Genomic DNA, 20,521 nt, shown 5'->3' with positions numbered 1-20,521 from the left:
ATCATCCATTTCACTTGGGAAAACATCTTTGCATCACAGCTTTTTGACTGAGTTATTTCTTCACCTGCTTTTTTGTGTGTGGAAAGATTTTTGTTTTTTTGCTGGTGATAAAGCAGAATCAAATGACGAGGTGTGCCTCTTTATAGGCTACTGAAGCGAATAAGTCTTTCAGTGAAATGGACTGCTTTGACTTTGTTATTTCGAATGCCCACAGCTGCTGCCAGGAGTGAAGGTGTAAAATGAGATGATTTATAGCACGCTGAAGAAATGTCCTTTTTATTTTCCCATTTTCAGCAGCAGTGAGTGATACATTTGACAGCTGGAAGGAGACAGTTGGAGAGCTTGTCCTCTTAAAACACAAACACAGGACAAGATCAGCACTGAGATCAGCCATGTTACTTTATCCACAGAAGTCAAAACATCATCACAAATCAGAAGTTTCTCTCTCGACTGTCTGACATCTTCGTTTTGAAATTTGAGGTTATTGATGTTTTGATCAGATTTTAAAATCTTATCTTTTTAATTTCATATTGCACATTGTTGTTGACACAAGGACCTCTAAGTAAAATATTACCCTGGCTGTACTCTTCTCAGTTCGTCCTTTCCTCCTTACCCTGCATTCCTCACATGACTTTCACTCTTGTTCCCACATTTTCTCAAGAGTCGGGCCTGATAAATTACCTCACTACATCTTCCCTATCTACTCCCTTTTCCTTTCATTCAGCACCCTCGACTCTTTCTGCTCCCCCCTTCATCCTTCTTTCCCTAATTGTGGACAAAGCATGGAAATTCCAATTCGCCTCAGCTTTCTTTCAGCCTCCCTTACCTCCTCATTACCTTTTCATTTGTCCTTTTCTCCCTCTCCACGGGCTCCCTCTCTGCCTTCCTCTTTGTTGACATTGTGGGGTTAGCTTTAATGGATCACCCACAGATATCTGCTGCTAGCCCTGCTCTCCCTGTTTCCTCATCCTCCTTCAACATAATCCCAGCTCCCTCTATATTCTCTCGCTCTTTAACCACTGTGGTGGAAATACCTTTACTCTATCTGGCTTTCTCTGCAGAACGCTCCCCATCCATCTTTCCCGCTCTCTGTCTCTCCACTCCTGGATGTTGACATGAGAGGGTGAGTCTAATAGATCACTGTGAAGCATCTGCACCTGTGTTAAATCTCAGAGGAAGCATTGCGTGTGTGTGTGTGTGTGTGTGTGTGTGTGTGTGTGTGTGTGTGTGTGTGTGTGTGTGTGTGTGTGTGTGTGTGTGTGTGTGTGAGTGTGTGTGAGAGCACTCTAGAGAAGCCAATGCAGGCTTTCTGTTCATCACATCTGTGACCTCCTTTACTGCTGAGCCACTTCCTTGTTTCCTTCTTCTCTTTTCTGCTCCTTGATTTCATCTGTTTCTACACATTCTAATTTTTTCTCTCACACTCTATCATTTAAAAACTTTAAAAAGCAGACAGAGTTTAGTTTGGTTTGATTCTCAGAACTGCGCATTGGGTAAAATGTATTCTAGTTTTTGAAGAGCACATTTCCTGAACTAGAGAAACAAAAGTCGCGCTGACATAACATAAGAGGTAATGTTAAAGTCACAGCTGAGATGCCCATGTATCAAAGGTGTGTGCCATGCATCATTCAGTGGAAATACACCAAGGTGCAGTGGAGCATTGGTTATAAATAGGCCTCTGTGGGCCAGTCCCAGACCAACTGGGTGTCCTTCAGTGTCCCAGTTCTGTCTGTGCAGAACACCTTGGAGGGCGCTCTGCAATTCCTCGCTCTCTGCAGCACATCGAGAAATCTTTTTTTTTTTTGTCGGTGTATTTATACTTCCTCTTTCTCTGGATCCAACTGCATTTCAATTCCTGGAGGTACACAACTCTTTTCAGGAACATTCACTCAGTCCTAGTTCTTCACATGTTCAAGACCTCTGAGGATTCTCTGCTCTCACCCACACATTTAATTTCCCCTTTTTTTCAATTGTGAGCAGGTTATACTGAGTAATATTAACACATTTCCTCTCTTCCCAAGTTTGCAGTGTAAGGATTTTGTACAGAAAGTGCTTGTTTTACTTTTTTCTTTCACATTGTCTCTGTTCCACATTTTTTCCTCTGACATTAGATTTAACCAGAGTGATACCCCTTACAATATTTGTAAGACAACCTTTAACAATGAAATGGGTTAAAGGCAAAATGGACATATTTAACAATCTTTTGGGTAAACTTTACAAGCCATCTTGAAGCAGTCTCACCTTTATACATTTGCCTGTTTTCAATTCACATTTTAAAAGGACATTATCAGCACCTAAATTGTAAATTTCTAAATATTTTTTCCACAGTATCCATGGTTGGCACAAATTCCCCCTGGAGAACTCAATCCATTTACTCAAGTTACTCAATTTAAAAGAAAAAGGAAAGAAGAGCAGAAGAAAGCTAAACAGGAGGGCGAGAGTGCATTGGCCAAAGGCTAAAACACAGGCTTAGCTGTCTGCAGTCGCGCACATTACAACCCACATGCAGCAGCTATTCTGCAGTAGTCTGTTCAAAATTGAAAATCTGTCAATAAAATGAAGATTAAAGTTATATTAGCTCTGCTTGGTAGATGAGCACTGGCAGGACATAACAAGGACTCACTAACATTACACAGACCCCTCTCAGAGCGCCAGGCTGGGAGTAACACTGAACTGATGCTCTGCTCACATTCTGTCCTCTGAACTACGAAACAAATTGCCAAACTGGGTTTTCAAACTTTGCCTGTCGTCACCTTTCAAACAACAGCTTTGGGTAATTACAAACAAATTAATTACTCCACTGATTAGTAACTGTTAAAAGGTTGTCTTGGGCAAAGAAAAGTAGTGTTAAAAAGGCAATCTAATCTCCATTAGCTTCTAAAACAAGCCCATGTCTCAGCAAGAGTCATGTCCTTACAACAGTGGGTGATGGTATTCATGGGAAACAGAGTCTTCATCACAGAAAAGCGCGACCAATACTGACCACTGCAATTGATACCAAACAGATAGACCTCACAAGAAGCAAACTTTTCTTGAAGAAACTGTTTTTACACAGAAAATTGATAAGCCAGGCTCAGGGATGGGTACCTTTCACATTTGAAACAATACCATACCAATGCCCGGTACCTGGCAATTGGTACAGGTACTCAACAGTACCAATTGTCAGTACTTTTTTGTGTTCATGTGGTAAAAAATATGAATTTGTTCAACATTTTTTCAATTGAACATATTCTTCAACATATAACCTTGCAATGCTGTGTTCATGTCCAGCATGGAAAATTCCCTACTCTTCCACTCCCTCGGTACTCAGTACTTTTGACAGAATTTAGTCAGTACCTATAAAAGTACCTAATTCGATACCCATCCCTAAACAGGTTTTTAAATTGTTTGGATTGAAAGTATTACATATAACTCTGCAAAAGTTGAAACATAACTTTTGATTCTTAACTGGGGTTTTTATCAAAGGTGTCTTATCAACTATCAGTGTGGGCTGATCGTAGATGGCGACCCAGTTATGTCAGTGCGGTTAATTGGGTCTTTATGTCACTCGCCTGGATCTAGTTAATTAAGCTGTCAGAGCCTTAGAAATCCCATGTTGTCATGCACACACACACACACACACACACACACACACACACACACACACACACACACACACACACACACACACACACACACACACACACACACACACACACACACACACACACGTATGTACACCCATTCATCCTGCATACATGTGTGCGCATGTATAGTGACCTTAAGTTAACCTGTACAATCTGGCCGGTCTGCCCACTCCTGGCTCGTGTTGTATTGTGCTGGGCTCGGTGGCTGCAGTAAATTCCCCACAGTAGCCGTGGGCAGCAGGGTTGTCCTAATCACCTCCCAAGTGGAGCGTGGATGCAGACAGAAACAACAGGACATATGGCCAATTAAGACAGGAATGTGAAATGACACACTGTAGGTGACTGAAATCGTACTTCACACAATCAATGTAATTCACTGGCAAGGTCATTATAAAGAAATCCACACTGCTCTCGGTGCTAGACTAGGAAGGGTTTCTTGGCACTGCATTTTTATATTCATTTATTTTTCCTACTTTGCGTAGCAAATTTGAAAAGTTTTTCTTTGTCCATCCGTCTGTTTGCATAATGTCTCCTTTCTGCTTCTATGTATCTGCAGGACTCATGTAAGAGAGGTGCCTCTTCTTCAGAAGCTTTGCTCCCTTTATTACATCCTTAAATAAAGTTTTAATGAAGTCACAACTGCCATATGGAAAACCGTTATGTAAGATGTTCTCAGTTCCTGTTAGTCAAAATTCTTGGAAATACATTAAAAGTTTGGAAATGTTAAATGAATGCCATTTCTTTTATACAGAGGGCGTCATTATCTTGTTGATGTGGGAGCAGAAGAGGCTAAAACAAGAAGAAAACAAATTTGGTTTTAGTTTAATTCAAAGTGAGCAGTGACTAAGAGCAGGAGGAAGGTAACGGTGGGAGTGATGTGGGGCACTTGAAGCTGAAAGGACAATTATTTCAGAGATTTTGGCACCTAAGTGTTGTCATTTGTGTTTATTTTAATACCACAAATTGGCAGGTATGGGGATGTCAGGAAGTGAAGTGAGCAAGAGAGGAGTCACAGCAGTGAGGAGGAAGGAGGATGAATGCAGCCATGCAAACAGAAACACTGACACACACAAACCAAAGTTGCTGCTTTAACTTTTCTACTTTAACTTTTACCACCAGTTTAGTTCAGTGAAAGTTGTCATACAGAACATACATCTTACATGCTAATAGCTTACTCTGTTTGAGCTATAATTGATGTAAAGTTAAACTTCGGAAGAAGATTTTCAAACCCAGAGTAAGATTTTTGTCAGTCCTCGTCTTTTCATGCAGAAATTACCACAAAATGACTCCTTACTGCATAAAACATCATCCCCCAAACACTTACATCAACAGCATGAATACAAGCTAAAATGTTAAAAACACAAACAGCAAACTTTACAAACCAGCCCATCAATACATCAGGAAGCATGATGCAGAGCAAGGCATGATAGACTCTTCTCCTCTGAATTCACACCATTCAAAATTCCCAAAGATCTGGTGATTTTGGTAGCGGCTTATAAGTATTTCCATATTTTTTCAACATATCAAGAAGTTTTAAAGATTAGATGATTAACTGCTTAAAGAAGTGAAGCTCAGACAGCTGCAGATCCAGTGCCATGTGGTTGTGTCCATTCAGTTCGACCATGTGATCACAAACGTGGCAGTGGAAGAAGAATAAGAGACAACAGTAAGATGTTGGTTTAATTTCATGTTTAAAGACTCAAAATGATGGGACTATTATAGGGATTGTAAAGAGGTTTTTCTCCTGTAGCTTTTAGAAACAACAGAGTCCGTTAGTTCATCTAATCATAACAAGCTAATTGTTTGTCTAAAATACACACACGCACACACACACACACACACACACTCAAACTTCAGCATATTCATGTGCGCTGTTGGATTAAATTTCTATTAGCTTTCCTCGATTGAGTTTGAAGATTGTTGATTAGCCAGTAATGGCCTTTGTTACTGCACTAATGAATAGCTTGATTACTATTCTACTTAGCTACACATCAGGAGGTGGGGTGTGGGGTGTGTGTGTGTGTGTGTGTGTGTGTGTGTGTGTGTGTGTGTGTGTGTGTGTGTGTGTGTGTGTGTGTGTGTGGGGTGGGGTGGGGGGCATTTGTGTATCATCCTCTGATAAACACACACACAGGCAGTCATCTGGGTTTACGTCAGAAAGCTGATGGCAGCAGAAGAGAAGGGTAGATGATCCACACTGAGCGTTTCTCAGTTTCTTTCTCGCTCCTCTCTACTCTACTCTATTCAGTCTGTGTCTGTGTGTCTGCTCACTGTCTTCAGTCTCCCCCATACACACCCTGAAATGTTTTGCTTTCTTTTACATTCTTATGTAATATTTTTTCTTGTTCAATTTTTGTTCTTTTCCTCTCTTCTATCCTTTTCTCTTTCTTCCTTCTTTATTTCTTTACTTTCTTTCCATTTTTCTTCCTTTTATACTATCTTTACTACTCCTTTCCTCCTTTTTTTTCTTTATTTTCCTGTCCTTTTCTTTTTTTTTCCTGTTTTCCTTTTCTTTCTCTTTTGTTCCTTTTTGTCTTTTCCTTTTTAAATTTCCTCCTGTTTTATTTTTTTTAATGGGTAGGAAAGGCTCTCAGTATCAGGTTAGGCATGTAACACATTCTGAGTGTATGTGCTGGTGTGTGTGTGTGTGTGTGTGTGTGTGTGTGTGTGTGTGTGTGTGTGTGTGTGTGTGTGTGTGTGTGTGTGTGTGTGTGTGTGTGTGTGTGTGTGTGTGTGTGTATTTGTGAGTGTTTGATAATGGAAACAAGCATGCCAATTATGGTGATGGCTCTCTAGTTGCCAGTCAGAGCCAATAATAATGAGAGTGCCACATCTGGTAGTGGCATGGACCTGTGTATGAGTCTCAGTGTGTTTGCGCGCGCGCGTGTGTGTGTGTGTGTGTGTGTGGGTGTGTGTGCGCGAGCTGGAAGGAAGGGCAGTAGAGGCGGGTAGGAGGGCGTTAGGACTTGGATGGTTAGGCTGGAATTATGGTCCACATGGGAGCGGACACGCACATCTCCATAAAGTCCTAATGAATGCACAGACCTGTGAGTCACATAAGTCAAGAGGCAGATTTGAATTGGAGATGAAAGAAAGTAAATGTCACACAAGTTCACATTAGAAAGTGAAGGGGAGACACTCACTGAAGTGTGAATGATGCCTTAGAGCAGAAGTATAATTTCTGCTGTAATGTTTGGACTCTGGGCGTGAGGTTAAGTTTGTCTGGCCTTTTACCCAGAGGCACTGACATTTATGACACAGCACAGACAGATTCACCCGAGGCGTTCATGTAAACTCAAGCACAGTGTTCAACATCTGGGATTCAGGGTCATGGCAGCAGCACTTCTCTTCGTATGAATAAAAATCTTAAGTCTCTGCTTATTTATCATTTGACATTACTGCTCTGGTTTTAAGGTGAGCAGCTCATTATTCCTCTTATAAAAGCTGCACAATGTCCTGCTGAAAACAATGCACTGCTAATGTTTTGTTTTGGAAAAAGTCTAATTTTTTTCCCAAATCTATACAGTTTAAAAAAAACACTATTATCAAAATCATATTCGTTCCTGAGCACTGACTGTGCCATACAAAAACAGCATGTGTAACACTTGCAGCTGGACATAATGAAGCCAGATATTATGCATCCCTCACAGCAGAACTGGCAAAACAGATCAGAGTTATGTGAAGGTAATCTCTGGGAAACAGGGTTCCCTTGGTAGATATTAAATTCAGGAGGAGGAAGCCTTGCATGACAGTCAGATGCAATGTACTTATTTTTAGTTTTATGAATCATTGTTTTAGGACATCTTGCCTTCTCCTGGATAATTCCTCTTCAGGATGATTCAGTGCGACATTTGCCAAAGTAAACACTAAAAATAACACTGACAGAATTGGAGGTATGAATTTGCGGCCTTTCCTATATTTTGATGGAAAGACAAACAATGAAAACTTCACTGAAAGCAACTGTAAAGTGTTTTTCTTTATTTGCATTCACCCTTTGTCCCCTCCCTGCCTCTCCCTGCCTCTCCCTGCTGATTTCCATCATTTCAGTCTGCTTTTCACATATTAAAGTGACACAGCTAGCTGGCGCGGGTGGTGCGGTGGGGGTGTGGGATTATTAAAACATGGACGAACAGTCTGTCTCCACCCACACCGAGGTAGAGTAATCACTACAGGAGCTCTTTAACCCACTCATCTGTGGTCTTATAGGGATCCAGATAATATAGCTAATCAAGGGGATAATCCTCAGTGACGAGCATATTAACACTTCAGTGATTCATTGGCTTGCATACAGACACACAAACAAACACACACACACACACACACACACACACACACACACACACACACACAAGTCCAGCTTGTTTCCCCCACTGCCTGTCTGCGAGTGCAGTTTTTTTTCTTTTTTTTTTTTTTTGTCTTTTTTTGTGACTGGTCTATTTTGTTTCGTCATAAAATTTGCTTGTTTGTTCCTGTTCTCTCTCTGAAAAATTAATGTTGTGATCCAGTGCTGATGCTATCCTTAGACTGTGTATCTCTGCTCTCTTATCAGCTCCCATATGAGTCCTTTTGTGGTGGCTCTACAAAGCATGTCATATTTTAGCATTTGTCATAGTCATTCTTGACTTTGTTATCTCATGTCTTGCTCTGTGGTCTGCCATTTGTTTTGCTTTTGCAAGATTTACTCTGTGCTTCTTCAATGTGGCTGTGATGTTGCTGCTCTTGGCAGCAGATATGCAGCAAAAGCTTTGTGTTTCAAAGCAGTTTGTGCTGCTTTAAGAAAGCAACAAAAGGGGAATATACATCTCTGTATCATGCCCTACTTTTATCTTTCACAGCATGTGACCCAGCCTTTGTTCCACTGCCAGAGAAAGATGTATATCTCCATAGATTGTGCAATACATTACACTCTCTGCAGGCTTGGTGCTCTATTATACAAGATGGGACATTTGTCCTTAAGATGGGAGTCAGAAAACATATGGATGCATTTACATATTTGAAATATCATTCTTCAGTGTGGTACTGCAATGTTCAAACACTCCAGGCAAGTTCATGATTTAGAACTGTGGGTTTACAGCTCTGTTTTATCTCACATTCAGGGGCACAAGGTTTGAAAAGTACCTGTAGTTAAATGGAAATCTCAGTCACAGGGTCAAGCAGAAAAAACACGAACGTCTCCGTGATTGATCAAACAGAGCCTTTATCTCTTTGAAAAGAAAGCTATTTGATTTCTTTGTCTTAAGGATAAAAAAGAAAATGGACTCTTCTTGAACCTTTTGAAAAATCCGTTCACAGTTGAAACAAAGGGTTTGAGTGTTGCTTGTGTTTGTGCGCATGCTGCGGTGTCAGAGGTTGGATCTCACACTTTGTCTGTGTGTCCACGAGCTGCCAGTATCTCATATATCCACACCATGACAGTAAACCAGAGGTTTCTGTGTGCTGTTTTCTCTCTTTATCTAGTGAAGGAAGGAGCCAGGTGATGTGGGGGCGAGAGTTAAAATAACAAATACACACTCTCCCCTGGGGTTGATTTGATCCAATCAGCCTCCCTCTGCCATTCACACACACACACACAGACACACACACACAAACACTCACACCATCTCTAACGCCACATGTGGTCTCTTTGTCTGCGCCCGGCAGAGCACACATCAGTCTCACATGCCGTCAACCTTCAGGCATCACCGCAGACTGCGGCTATTTCCAGTGCCTCATTGTAGAAGAGCTCACTTCCTTTATAAGTAAGGTGTTCTTTGAATTTTGTGCTGCAATCATCAAGTCCAGGACATGGCAGACTCAGATTTGTCACTTCTTTTCTTTTTGACAAATCTTACAAACACAAAATTCCTTCGGAGGGAGTCAATTTGACCCAAATTTGCATGATTTTTGTTTGTTTGTTTGTTTGTTTTGGTGAATAGATTAGACATCAAAAAATCTTTTTTTTCAAACGGTGATACTGATGACTAAACCGTTGGCAGGATGCCTCATCAGACAAAAAATCTTTGATTTTTCCAATGACAAATACATTTTTCCTTCATATTGATGTTCAAATACACTTTTAACCACAGGTACAAATTTCTTTGAGCACTGCAGCAGCCAGTGCTGATGTTAGATATTTATGACGCAGGAGTGGGTTTATTGGGAAAAAAAACTGACACTACTTTTTTTGGTCAATTTGTCTTTATTAAGTTTTTAACAGAATGTTGTTTGTTCTGTTTTTTGTAGAAATGGAGAAAGTAAAAGAGATCCCTGGATGCAGTCTTACAGACCAACATAGTTAAAGCTTGTTTCATTAGATAAAGTTCTTCATTCAGGAAAAAATAACTGAAACTGTGATGAAAACATGAGGCTTGGATGGGTAGAGTCTGGAGATGGTTTTAAGTGGTCCTTAAATTTTGTTGTAATTGGGAAACCATAAATAATCTTAATTTAAAAAAAAGTAATCTCATGTCTCATTTTGTTAATTACAAACTGTGACTCTTGTTCATTTGAGTACAGAGAAAGGCTCAGGAATACAAACAGTCTCTCTCTATCTCTCAAACTATCTCGTGTGCTCTTGTACGTTTCCCTAAATGTCTTTCACTTACGCTTTGGGTATCGACCAATCCGATACCCGTGCTGCATAATGACCTGCATGCCCTGCTCTGGGATAAGACTGGTAATGTTTTGGGTAAAAAGCAAAAATGAGTATATGGAAACAATGAAGTTGATAATTATTGAAACTATTAAATGTTTAAATGTGTGATAAAAACAATGCTTCAGAATGTACAGAAATCACTATTAAATTATAAACTTTGATACCATGTAGACCGGTAATGCAGCAAAAAAGATGGTGCATCAGAGGTAACATTACAATGAAGTAGCCAAGAGCACCGATAAAAAAAGACATGGAGCTGGTTGCCTGGATTGGCACCATGGGTCAGCCCCTTCCCACAGATACCTGGTTCTGTTTTAAAGGGGCTGGATTGGACTGATACCTGATACCATGATCATTATTAGTGCATCCCTACTTTACACCTCTGTGTTTACCCTGAGCCACAGTCTGTGCAGCCGTGTTCACATGCTTAAAAAATGTAACGAACTGTGCAGACTGTGAGCCCTGCGTTTGTTAAGCTAGGAAGAGCTGTACATCCAGTGTTGCCATACATTTTCCACACATCCCCTCTACTCTCTCCACCTTTGTCTTTGTTGCAATATTTGTGGGATGATCAACTTCTCTCCGTCATTTCTTAAATCTTCAGCTCAGATAATGAACTCACAGTGTAGGTTCCTGTGCACAGACAAGCAGAGGCAACCTCAGGACTGAAAACAGGCAATATGACTAGCATATTAATTGCACTGCCGACTAGTGAATTAAAGTCAGTGAATTAGACTTTTTTTTTTTTTTTTTTGCTTTAATTTGATTTTTAACAATTTGTTTTAAAAAAAGCTTTATTGAATTATTTGTTCCTTTGCATCCTTATTGCCGCCTTAATCTTACATCTCTGACATGGTTGTAAAAAAGTCTCTTCTGTCTCAACTGAAGAAAGCAGGATGAGCCTAAAATAAAATAATATTTGCTTCAGGTGTTGCAAGAGCAGAGGAACAAGGTGTTCTGAATTTGGCAAAAGAATGAATACAGCACTCCACATTGGATCAAAAGAGAGTGAATGTGCCACAGAGCACAGCGGGTATCATCTTCCAATTCACGAAAGTCAGCGGTAGAAATCTGACAGACGGGCCGTGCTCTGAGATTAGCCTTGTAAAGGTGTCTGTAGCAAGCCCTGCAGACGAGGCAATTAGGTTCAGAGTTCCTCGCAGTGTTCAGTGAACATGGCCCCAGCTCCTGTTATTCTCCAAGAACATGTACTGCTGTTATCAGAACTGGGAACAAGAGCAAGTGATTATGTAACAGACACTATGGACTGAACTGTGCACCTCTTACTGCCAAGTCTCATAGAGCGAAATGATATTCCAAACAACAGGGCTGAAATTACAGCAGCCAGCACAGCTTTTTGTTACTTTTACCTGGAGTTTGTGGCACATATGATGCCAGAGAATGAAGAAAAGACCAAAGTAATGATTTATTTTAACCTACTGATAATCAGCTGACAAGAAACTCTAATGTCACAACATTAATGATTTATTTTAATGGGTTTGAGGGAAAATGCCTCACATCCAGGTTACTTTTCCAAGACATACAACATCAAGCTTCATCTTTACATCTACGTCTCATTGTGTCAAAGAAGCATATTAATTAGTGTTGTATGCAGAGATTGTTTTCTATGTCTGCCTCTTAAGGTCTCTACATTACGGCTTACTTTGCATCCTTCATATGAATAGATGTAAATAAATTAACATTACACTTTGTACTTGCTTTGATTTGTTTCACAGCACCTAGACTCTCTTTCTATTACAGGAATCCACTTTGTGTCTGGACGTATTATATATGTGTGTGTGTGTTTTTGTTTGTGCCTGCTGATTCCTTTGGTGTAACCTTTACTTTGTAATAGGAACTAAAAGGTCATACAGTGTCTCACTTAAGATTGTGAATTCAGAGTAACACTGAGCCCCATGGCCAAAGAGCACTGCCAAATCTGTAAAGATCAGAGAGAGAAGCAGGTTGAATAACTGTGTGAGAAGACTGACAGGCCAGGCTGAGCAGGCAGTAAACTGAAGAATAAAACTGAATTTCCTCTTTTCTGCATCTGAGATTCCCATTTCCTAATGTGAGGGGAGGAGGAAATTAAACAACGTGAATTAAACAACGCGCCTTGGACATTTATGTGCCTGCCATAAAGCCTGGACAGGTTGAATTTATGAGGGTTTGGATCAGTAAATACAGCACTCAGGAAATGTGATTAGCCTTATAAATAGGATAGTTTTTCGCTGTCCCATTCTTCACCCAAAGTACCACGCAGAAGCATATGTTCTGGAAATTTCTTCCTTTTCTACACTGCCACCCAGGGGTGCTAAATCATGACAGGTCCACTGAGTAATTCCTGTGACTATAGGCGATTGTTTCCTTATTTACCTCAGTATGACAATTACTTTTTCATCCTGCAACTTAGAGCTGCATTTTGTTTTGATCTCAACAGAATAATTTGTTACAGAAATGTTGTGTGCCTTTACTTTCTCTCTCCTACTCTTACGATGAACCATGTAATCTCAAGATGGTCACAGCAGTTTGACAGAACCTTCTCCTCTCATGTTATAACTTATTTACATGGTTATTCCTCAGTGCTTTATTTTATTAAATGTTTTTCAGTGTGGAACAAGTTGAAACCAGATTCAAACAGCATCATAGAGCATCTGGGAGATCTTTCTGTCTTCTCTGTATTTTTCATAAAAGAAGGTTAGAGAACAAGATCATACCAACGCTGAAACTTGATTCTTATGGGATTGCTGTCTTAGTTTTACATACAGATAGTCTCTTAAAGATGAGCCTTTCTTTTAAATCTAGTTTTATTCTTCCTCACAACCTTTCTTTTATTGTCAGTTGTGCCCAGGTTTGATTAGATGAGAATGTTTTTGTTATCTCAAGTTTCCCCCATCTGATGAATATTTAACAAAAAAAAGCACATGAACTGAATATATATGTTTTTCCAGGTTCAATTTTTACTCTATATGCTTGCGATTTATGTCGCTATAGCAACCTTTACACTGACTTTTTTCGTCTCTTTCTTGTGTGTCTCCAGGTGGAGTGGTTGAAGAATGAAGAGATAATTGACCCAGCAGAGGACAGGAACTTCTACATCACCATCGACCACAATCTGATCATCAAACAGGCGCGTCTGTCCGACACCGCTAACTACACCTGTGTGGCTAAGAACATTGTGGCAAAAAGGCGAAGTACTACAGCCACTGTTATAGTTTATGGTGAGTTAAAATGCCAAAGTCCTGAGTGAATTTGTCTTTGTGTTGCTACAAAAACAAGGTGGGGATGATTTGCTTTACTGGCAATTTAATTTTATCACAGCAATGAAGCATTATGGTTAAAAATGTATTTTAATGTAGAAGTACTGATTTATAGGATTTTATTTTATGCATTAACAAAAACTTATCAGAAACATTGAAACACTGTCGCAACACCATTTTAAACAATACAGGCCTAAGTATTTCCAAGCTAGTGCTCAGAGCAGCCAACCAAACTTTCCACACAGTCTGATTAAGACGAGGTGTACAGCTGTGTGTACCTACATGGTCACATGTTGCCAATTATACTCTCTTCTTAGTAGGTAGGTACACCTCGGCTAAAAGCTTAATGGGCTAATAGAATAGAATAGAATAGAATAAAACATTCTTTATTGATCCCCCTTGGGAGAATTTTTTTTGTCACAGCAGCCTAACAGAAAAAAAGTGCAGTAATGCAATAACAGTAAAATAGAATATGATAATGGAATATAAAATTAGAAATTTGAAGAAATATAAAGAAATATAAGAAATATAGAAAAGTAGAAAAGTATTACTATTTACATATTTATATAGGAGTGAGAAAGTACTGGGAAGGTGAGCAAAAGGACATGTATATATTGAATGATTGATGCCATACTGGTGAGAGTTCAAGTCTTATTGCCGATGGGAGGAATGACCTGCGGTAGCGCTTCGTCTTGCAGCGTGGGAGTCTGAGTCTACTGCTGAAGGAGCTGCTCAAATCCCCCAATTTACTCTCACTCACTCACTCTAATTCAGAGCGAGCTAGCTGTAGTTAATACTGGCTAGCTAATGCTAGGCTAACCTTAATCTATGGTCATTTTACCAACTCTCATTTAATCAAAATAAAATTCCCCAGGATCTAAAGGCTGACGTCTTTCCATTAAAAATGTAACATCTGTTGCATCAGCCAGCTGAATGCCGTTCATGCTCGAACTGAAGTGATAGGTTCATTTGAAACCCAGTTTACATACACACACACACATCACAACACACACATCACAACAGCTTGTCAGAAGCTAGCTTCTGTCTTTTTAGATGAAACAACAGCAAACAATGACAGCTGTTTTTTAATGAATGTAACATGTTGCCATTTCAAGATACTGCATATTGATCCCAGTAAAAAGAAATCGTCCAATTAAACGTTCTGGTCCTGAAGGTGAATAATGGGTTTTCCAACCATTATTGATAAAAAAGATGAATAAAGATTATTATCCAAATGGGGAAGCACCATTTTGCTAAACACATTTTTACATTTCTTCCACATTTTTTTTCCATTTCCCTAAAATGACCCTTTCATGATCCCTTTGTGAGCTATGGCTGCTGCTACTTCACAATTTATCTTTTTTGACCAGTCCCCATCTGTCACATGAAAAAAAGCTCCAGCCAAGCCAGCTCTGTCTCCCTTTCTTTCTGAGCTGCCTGATATTCCCACCTCAACCTTCGACCTCACCCAATTAAAACTCACCAATCATGGCTTGAGTCTTAAATTAGAACACATGGGCTTTCTAAACGCCTGAACATCATCCAACTTCCCTCCTCCACAAAATGAACTGTGCAGCATATGGCATGATAACAGCTGTGAAACAAAATAAGAAAAACACAACTTCTCAAAATTCAGCTCTAAGTGGTTTTGTTTTTCCAGACAATGCTTCTCTCGCATGCTTTTTTTCCTAAAACTGAAAAAGAAAGTGGAGGAGGAAAGACTTCTCTCACTTTCTTTTTTTCCCCATTTTACCAAATGCCAGCCTGACATGAGAGGAGTGCACACATTTTGGGAAAAAAACAATGTGAAGCACACGCACACATACACACACAGTGTTTTCCTCCAATCTAACACTGAGTCTATTCACTAGAAGGAGTGTTTCCATCAAAAATAACAGTGTGTGTGTGTCTGTGTCTGTGTATATGATATAGACAGCAAGCGATGGAGTGGTTTGACACTGATGTATCCTTACAGAAATAGATTGTTCAATCTGCAGTTCAATCTTCTGGGCTCCACAAGGGCCTGGCTGACACTGTTGACAAGGTGAAATGGTAGTGGAAAAAACGGAGGAGGCTAGAGAAAAAGTGAAGCAGTCGTAGATGGAGGAGACAGGTGAGGAGGAATGAGAAGAAGGAGGGAGAAAGAAGGTGAGCGGAGCAGAGATGACAAAGGTGACTGTACCCGAGGTGACTGGATTGGGGGTTGGGGGAAGGAGTGGGCACTATCCACTGGGCTGAGACATAAATGTCCAGATTGTGCAGAGGAGTTTCAACCCACTGCATCACTCTGGATGACAACACCCGCTCTCTCTTGGTGTCCTTATGACTCATCCTATTGTTATACCTCATTTTTCTTTCTTTCTGACTACCCTTATCTGTTTGCTCTCCACCACACTGCCATGTTTATCCTATAATATTCACCATTGATTTAAAATAATGAAGCAGAAGATGGTTGTGAGAGTGGCAAGGTGCATGGAAAATCTTGAAATGCCCCCCCCCCCAAAAAAAAAAAAACTAAATTCTAAGAATGAAAAAAAATGCAAACTGGCTATAAAATACACATGGCCAATTCAGCTACACAGAAGCCAGATTCTTTTTTTTTTTTTTTTTTTTTCCGTAGGTTATTTTCCCTCCCTGTGCTCTCCCCAAAAAGAGTTCAGGGTTGAGCAATTTGCAAGCAGCATGACAGCATGTGAACACAGTGGGAGAAATTGTGCTCCAGTAGCAGCGGGGTAATCGAAGAGTTGCATAAGTATGCAAGTATGTGTGTGTGTGTGTGTGTGTGTGTGTGTGTGTGTGTGTGTGTGTGTGTGTGTGTGTGTGTGTGTGTGTGTGTGTATGTGTGTGTGTGTGTGTGTGTGTGTGTGTGTGTGTGTGTGTGTGTGTGTGTGTGTGTGTGTGTGTGTGTGTGTGTGTGTGTGTGTGTGTGTGTAAAAATCCAGCTGCTTCTACTAAACTTTAACATCACACAGCCTTCTGGCACCTGCAAAGCACACTGACTCCATCAAGACAGGTCGTTTGATTAAATCACACGGCACATTGAATTTCATTTTTGTAGAAAGTTCTTTAAACCAATATTGGGTGAAATAAACAAACAAGAAAACCTAAAAAGTAATTTATTGATGAGGTTATTGATCTCTGTTGCCACAGTGAACGGTGGTTGGTCGACATGGACAGAGTGGTCGGTGTGTAACAGCCGGTGTGGGCGAGGTTTCCAGAAACGCACCAGAAGCTGCACCAACCCCGCCCCTCTGAATGGAGGATTGCCATGTGATGGAGTGGCCATTCAGAAGCTGCCCTGCACCACACTCTGCACTGGTAACTCTCTTCCTAATCAAACTGTTTCTTCTTCGTCATATGTTTGACAGGCTTTAAATGTGTCCGGAAATCAAACAAACTTAATCTGTGCATCAGGAAGATATAGAATTTTAAGGGTCTCACAGAACTTTTGGCAAAAGCACCTCCTTTAATTCAGAAATTTTTGCCACTGAAATATTTTCATGTACAAATTTGAAAACTGGATGGCACAATGGCCCATTTCAACTGTAATTAATCTTCAATTATCTTGTTTTGTTGAGCTTAACTCTATTCAGTACTCCATTTCCTCTCTTTGGTCATTCTGTGTCCTGTTATATTTTGCTTTTCCAACTCAAGTTCCCACCAGGTTTGTACTGCTCTCAGCTGCGGCTTTTTGATGAACTTCCCGCCCTACATACATTTCACCTGATAGGGTTTGAGTCATAATTCAGGACATCCTGTCTTCATCCAGTCTCATTTCTTGCCAATCTCCTTGTCCTGCTCCTTGCTCTGTAGTGGACGGTGTGTGGACGGACTGGAGTAAGTGGTCTGCCTGTGGGACGGAGTGCACCCAGTGGAGGAGGAGGGAGTGCAACAACCCGGCACCAAAAAATGGAGGAAAGGATTGTGAGGGAATGGTGCTTCAGTCTCAGAACTGTACAGACGGACTCTGTATGCAAAGTGAGTTCATGATTTTTGATGCATCTCTTCCATACATATACAAACATGTGAAACTAGAAGTAAGTATCTGAACACAGGCCCCACAGTGTTTGATTTAGATCACAGCTGGCCACAGACATGGCGAGAGACAACTCAATAGGTCAAAATCATGAGGAACCCATGGTGAGCAGATGGCCTGGTGGTTAAGGTCATGCTCCATGAGGTTTGCCCTCGTGCAGGTGGCCCAGGTTCAAATCCAGCCTGCGGCCTCTTTCCTGCATGTCACTCCCCACTCTCACCCTGTTTCCTGCTCTATCCACAGTCCTCCCTACTATCTAATTAAAGGCATAAAACCCTAAAAATAATTTAAAAATAAAAAGTACTGCTATGGTGTCAGCAATAGAGTCACCTGAGTGAGATCTCAGAATCCCCAGAAGTGTGTTTAATTTCCTCAACAATCATGCTGTTGGAAATGTCTAAATTTGGAAGTGTACCAGATCACAAGTGTCTCTTTTTCATCTTTAGTTCTGATTCATGTATTTTCCATGTAGCAGGACACTTACGAAGCATCCATTTGCCGTCCCTTTCACTTCTTTCAAATTTCACCACCTTCTGCCGCCTGCTCTGGATTACTCTCGCCCTCCTCTCTTGAGCAACCACTGCCTCTCTTAACTTCTCTTTATCATTTTTCCCCTTAGTCTCTTCAGTTTAATGCTTTTCTCTGAGGAAACCTGCTCCTTCTCTTCTTCCTCCATTTTTATCGTAATTTGCTCAGCCGCAGTTTTTTTCTTTATCCTTCTGAGCACATTCAGGAAACATTATGTGAGTTTTTTTAATGTCATCATCATTAAGCTTGTCCTTTAGCACTCTCTCCCTCATTACTGAAATCAAAAACACCTTTTTCCCTTTTAAAAGGAGAATAATGACAGATAATGATATGAAATAATCATCTGAAATCCCCTCACAATTTAGTGATTTCTAACACCAGACAAAAAAAAGAAGTGCGGTCAATTACAAAACTGCCTGGAAAATGCTGGCTGAGTCATAATGGCACAAATATAGCAGCATCAGTTTTTCCAAGGTGGAGGCAATTATATTTGTTGACTTGTAGGAATAGTTCTAGTTGCACCCTGTGCTCAGAGTAATTGGCAGACCAGCGTCTGACGTGAGAAGAGAAAGAGACAGATAGAGGACTGTCAGAGTGAATAGAAGAGCGAATAAAGACCTTTTTGAAACTGGTCTACAAATGCACTTGGGTTTGTAATTTTGCCATCAGTTCTTATTAGGCTCTCTTTTAACACGGTATGGCAGCCATAGAGGGGTTTTCTTCTAACTGGCAGTGCTTTTGAAAATCACATTTCCTGTAGTGTTTTAAACTTGGAAGACTTTTATGAAAATTTTTAGAGTTAAATCAAATGAACCTAATGATACAGTATAAATACTGTAAATGGCCAATGAAAAAAAAAATTAACAGTGGACTGACTAAACTGGAAGTTAGTGCACCCTGGCACAAACATTTAGAGACAGAAGAGATGTCTCTTCTCTAAAATGCTAGATTGAAACAAAGATTTGTATAACCTCATGATGACTGGAACACTAACAGAGTAGTTTTAAAAGAGACTTTGAGTGTCATTACCATATTAGTTGAGCTTTGAAAAATATGGTCAAACATATTAAAGGTCCCATGTCCTGCTCCTTTTCTGCAGTTTGATACGGATCATTGATGTCTTCATGTTTTGGTCCAAAAAGACAATAAATCAAGCACAGCAGCATTGTTTCCAGGCTCTCATAGCCCCTCTGTTCAGAACGCTCTGATTTAGTGGGCGTGACCTTCATATGTAAATGAGCCACCGCTGATACCGCCCCGCTTTTTGTCACTGACTGCAGCGCCACGAGCTCCGAGTGCACAATGTTCAGAAAACAGCAAAGCTTGTTTACAGTAACAATACAGGCTAAACAACAAGCTAACCGCAGCTAAAGTTAGCATCCTGAAGCTAACACAGAGACAGTGGAGACACTGAAGAAAAGCTCTTACATCTGCTCCACATCACACAGCAATTAAAATACTCACATTTCCAGGGTTTGAGGTTTGTTGGTGGATGGTTGGTAATGCGCCTGGATTCAGGACCAGTCTGTTCGCTAGCCCTCTGTTTTACTGTCCAAAGTTGGAAAAGCAGTCGGCCGTGAAGTGACTAGCTCACACATGCACAGTTTTATTGAGTTTACTGAGCAGGCTTTTATCAGTCTTCCTCTATATTTTTTAACTGACAGACAAAAAATGGAAATCAACCAGAGTTAACATAAACCAAGGCACAACATTTCAGTCACAGACTCAGATATTTTCATTGCACCCCTTAGACCATTCTGTCGAACAAGCTAACAAGCTTTGCTGTGTGATAATTGAAAAAGACAATGAAGAAATGTTTTCTTTCTGAATACACCCACCACTTTGGCAATCCCCTTTGAACCAGCTGCCACATAGTTAAAGCTTGTGCAGTTAAATGCAGAAAAATACTTCTAACTCCTTACCTGCACTTCATGAGTTTAATGCTGCTTACCCATTTCTTCATAGAAACCAGTTTGGATGATTTGTAGTGAAAGAAAATAATGTATCTAACGTGGCTTTAAGATTCTAAAATTTTGATTTTGTGTTTCTGTAAAGTTAAGATGAATGAAACAACAACAATCCCTCGATCAGGTGATGTGGTTAGGGAAAATATTTGTCAGTGAAGACAAAGCAGCTTCTGTCTGCAGCCAAAGGGATGCTCTAAGTCATGGTGATGGAGCAGTATTAAATAATCCTTCAGAATGCTCCGCCTGTGGGCTCATTATTGACAGGACTTACTGTACATGCAGAGCCCTGCCCCCTCCTGACGCAGTGTATTATGTGTCTGTGGTCCATCAGAAGGAATCCCTGAGGCCGCTGAGGTTGGGCCACTGAATCTGGGATAAAACCTAGAGAGGTATAGATTTAGGCTCATTTCCCCTGATTGATTTTCTGTCGTTAAAATAACTCCACAGACGTGGTTTTATGTCTGCACTAA

General features: G+C 40.3%; 1 protein-coding gene across 3 annotated transcripts in view; it reads left to right on the top strand.

Moving 5' to 3' along the window:
- LOC141790959 (netrin receptor UNC5C-like) overlaps positions 1–20,521 on the top strand; it is a 231,512-nt gene that overhangs the window by 161,700 nt on the left and 49,291 nt on the right. For all 3 annotated transcript variants that reach the window (XM_074671129.1, XM_074671127.1, XM_074671128.1), the window contains exons 5-7: positions 13,301–13,481; positions 16,671–16,838; positions 17,334–17,498. In XM_074671129.1, the coding sequence (XP_074527230.1) occupies positions 13,301–13,481; positions 16,671–16,838; positions 17,334–17,498 (514 nt within the window). The remainder of the gene's footprint in view (positions 1–13,300; positions 13,482–16,670; positions 16,839–17,333; positions 17,499–20,521) is intronic.

The sequence above is a fragment of the Halichoeres trimaculatus genome, unplaced genomic scaffold (assembly GCF_033239565.1).
Source record: "Halichoeres trimaculatus isolate MK-OKI-2021-1 unplaced genomic scaffold, fHalTri1.1 fHalTri1_scaffold_5, whole genome shotgun sequence".
Taxonomy (NCBI): domain Eukaryota; kingdom Metazoa; phylum Chordata; class Actinopteri; order Labriformes; family Labridae; genus Halichoeres; species Halichoeres trimaculatus.
The sequence above is the reverse complement of the archived record's forward strand: the minus strand, read 5'-3'. Positions and strand labels throughout refer to the sequence as shown.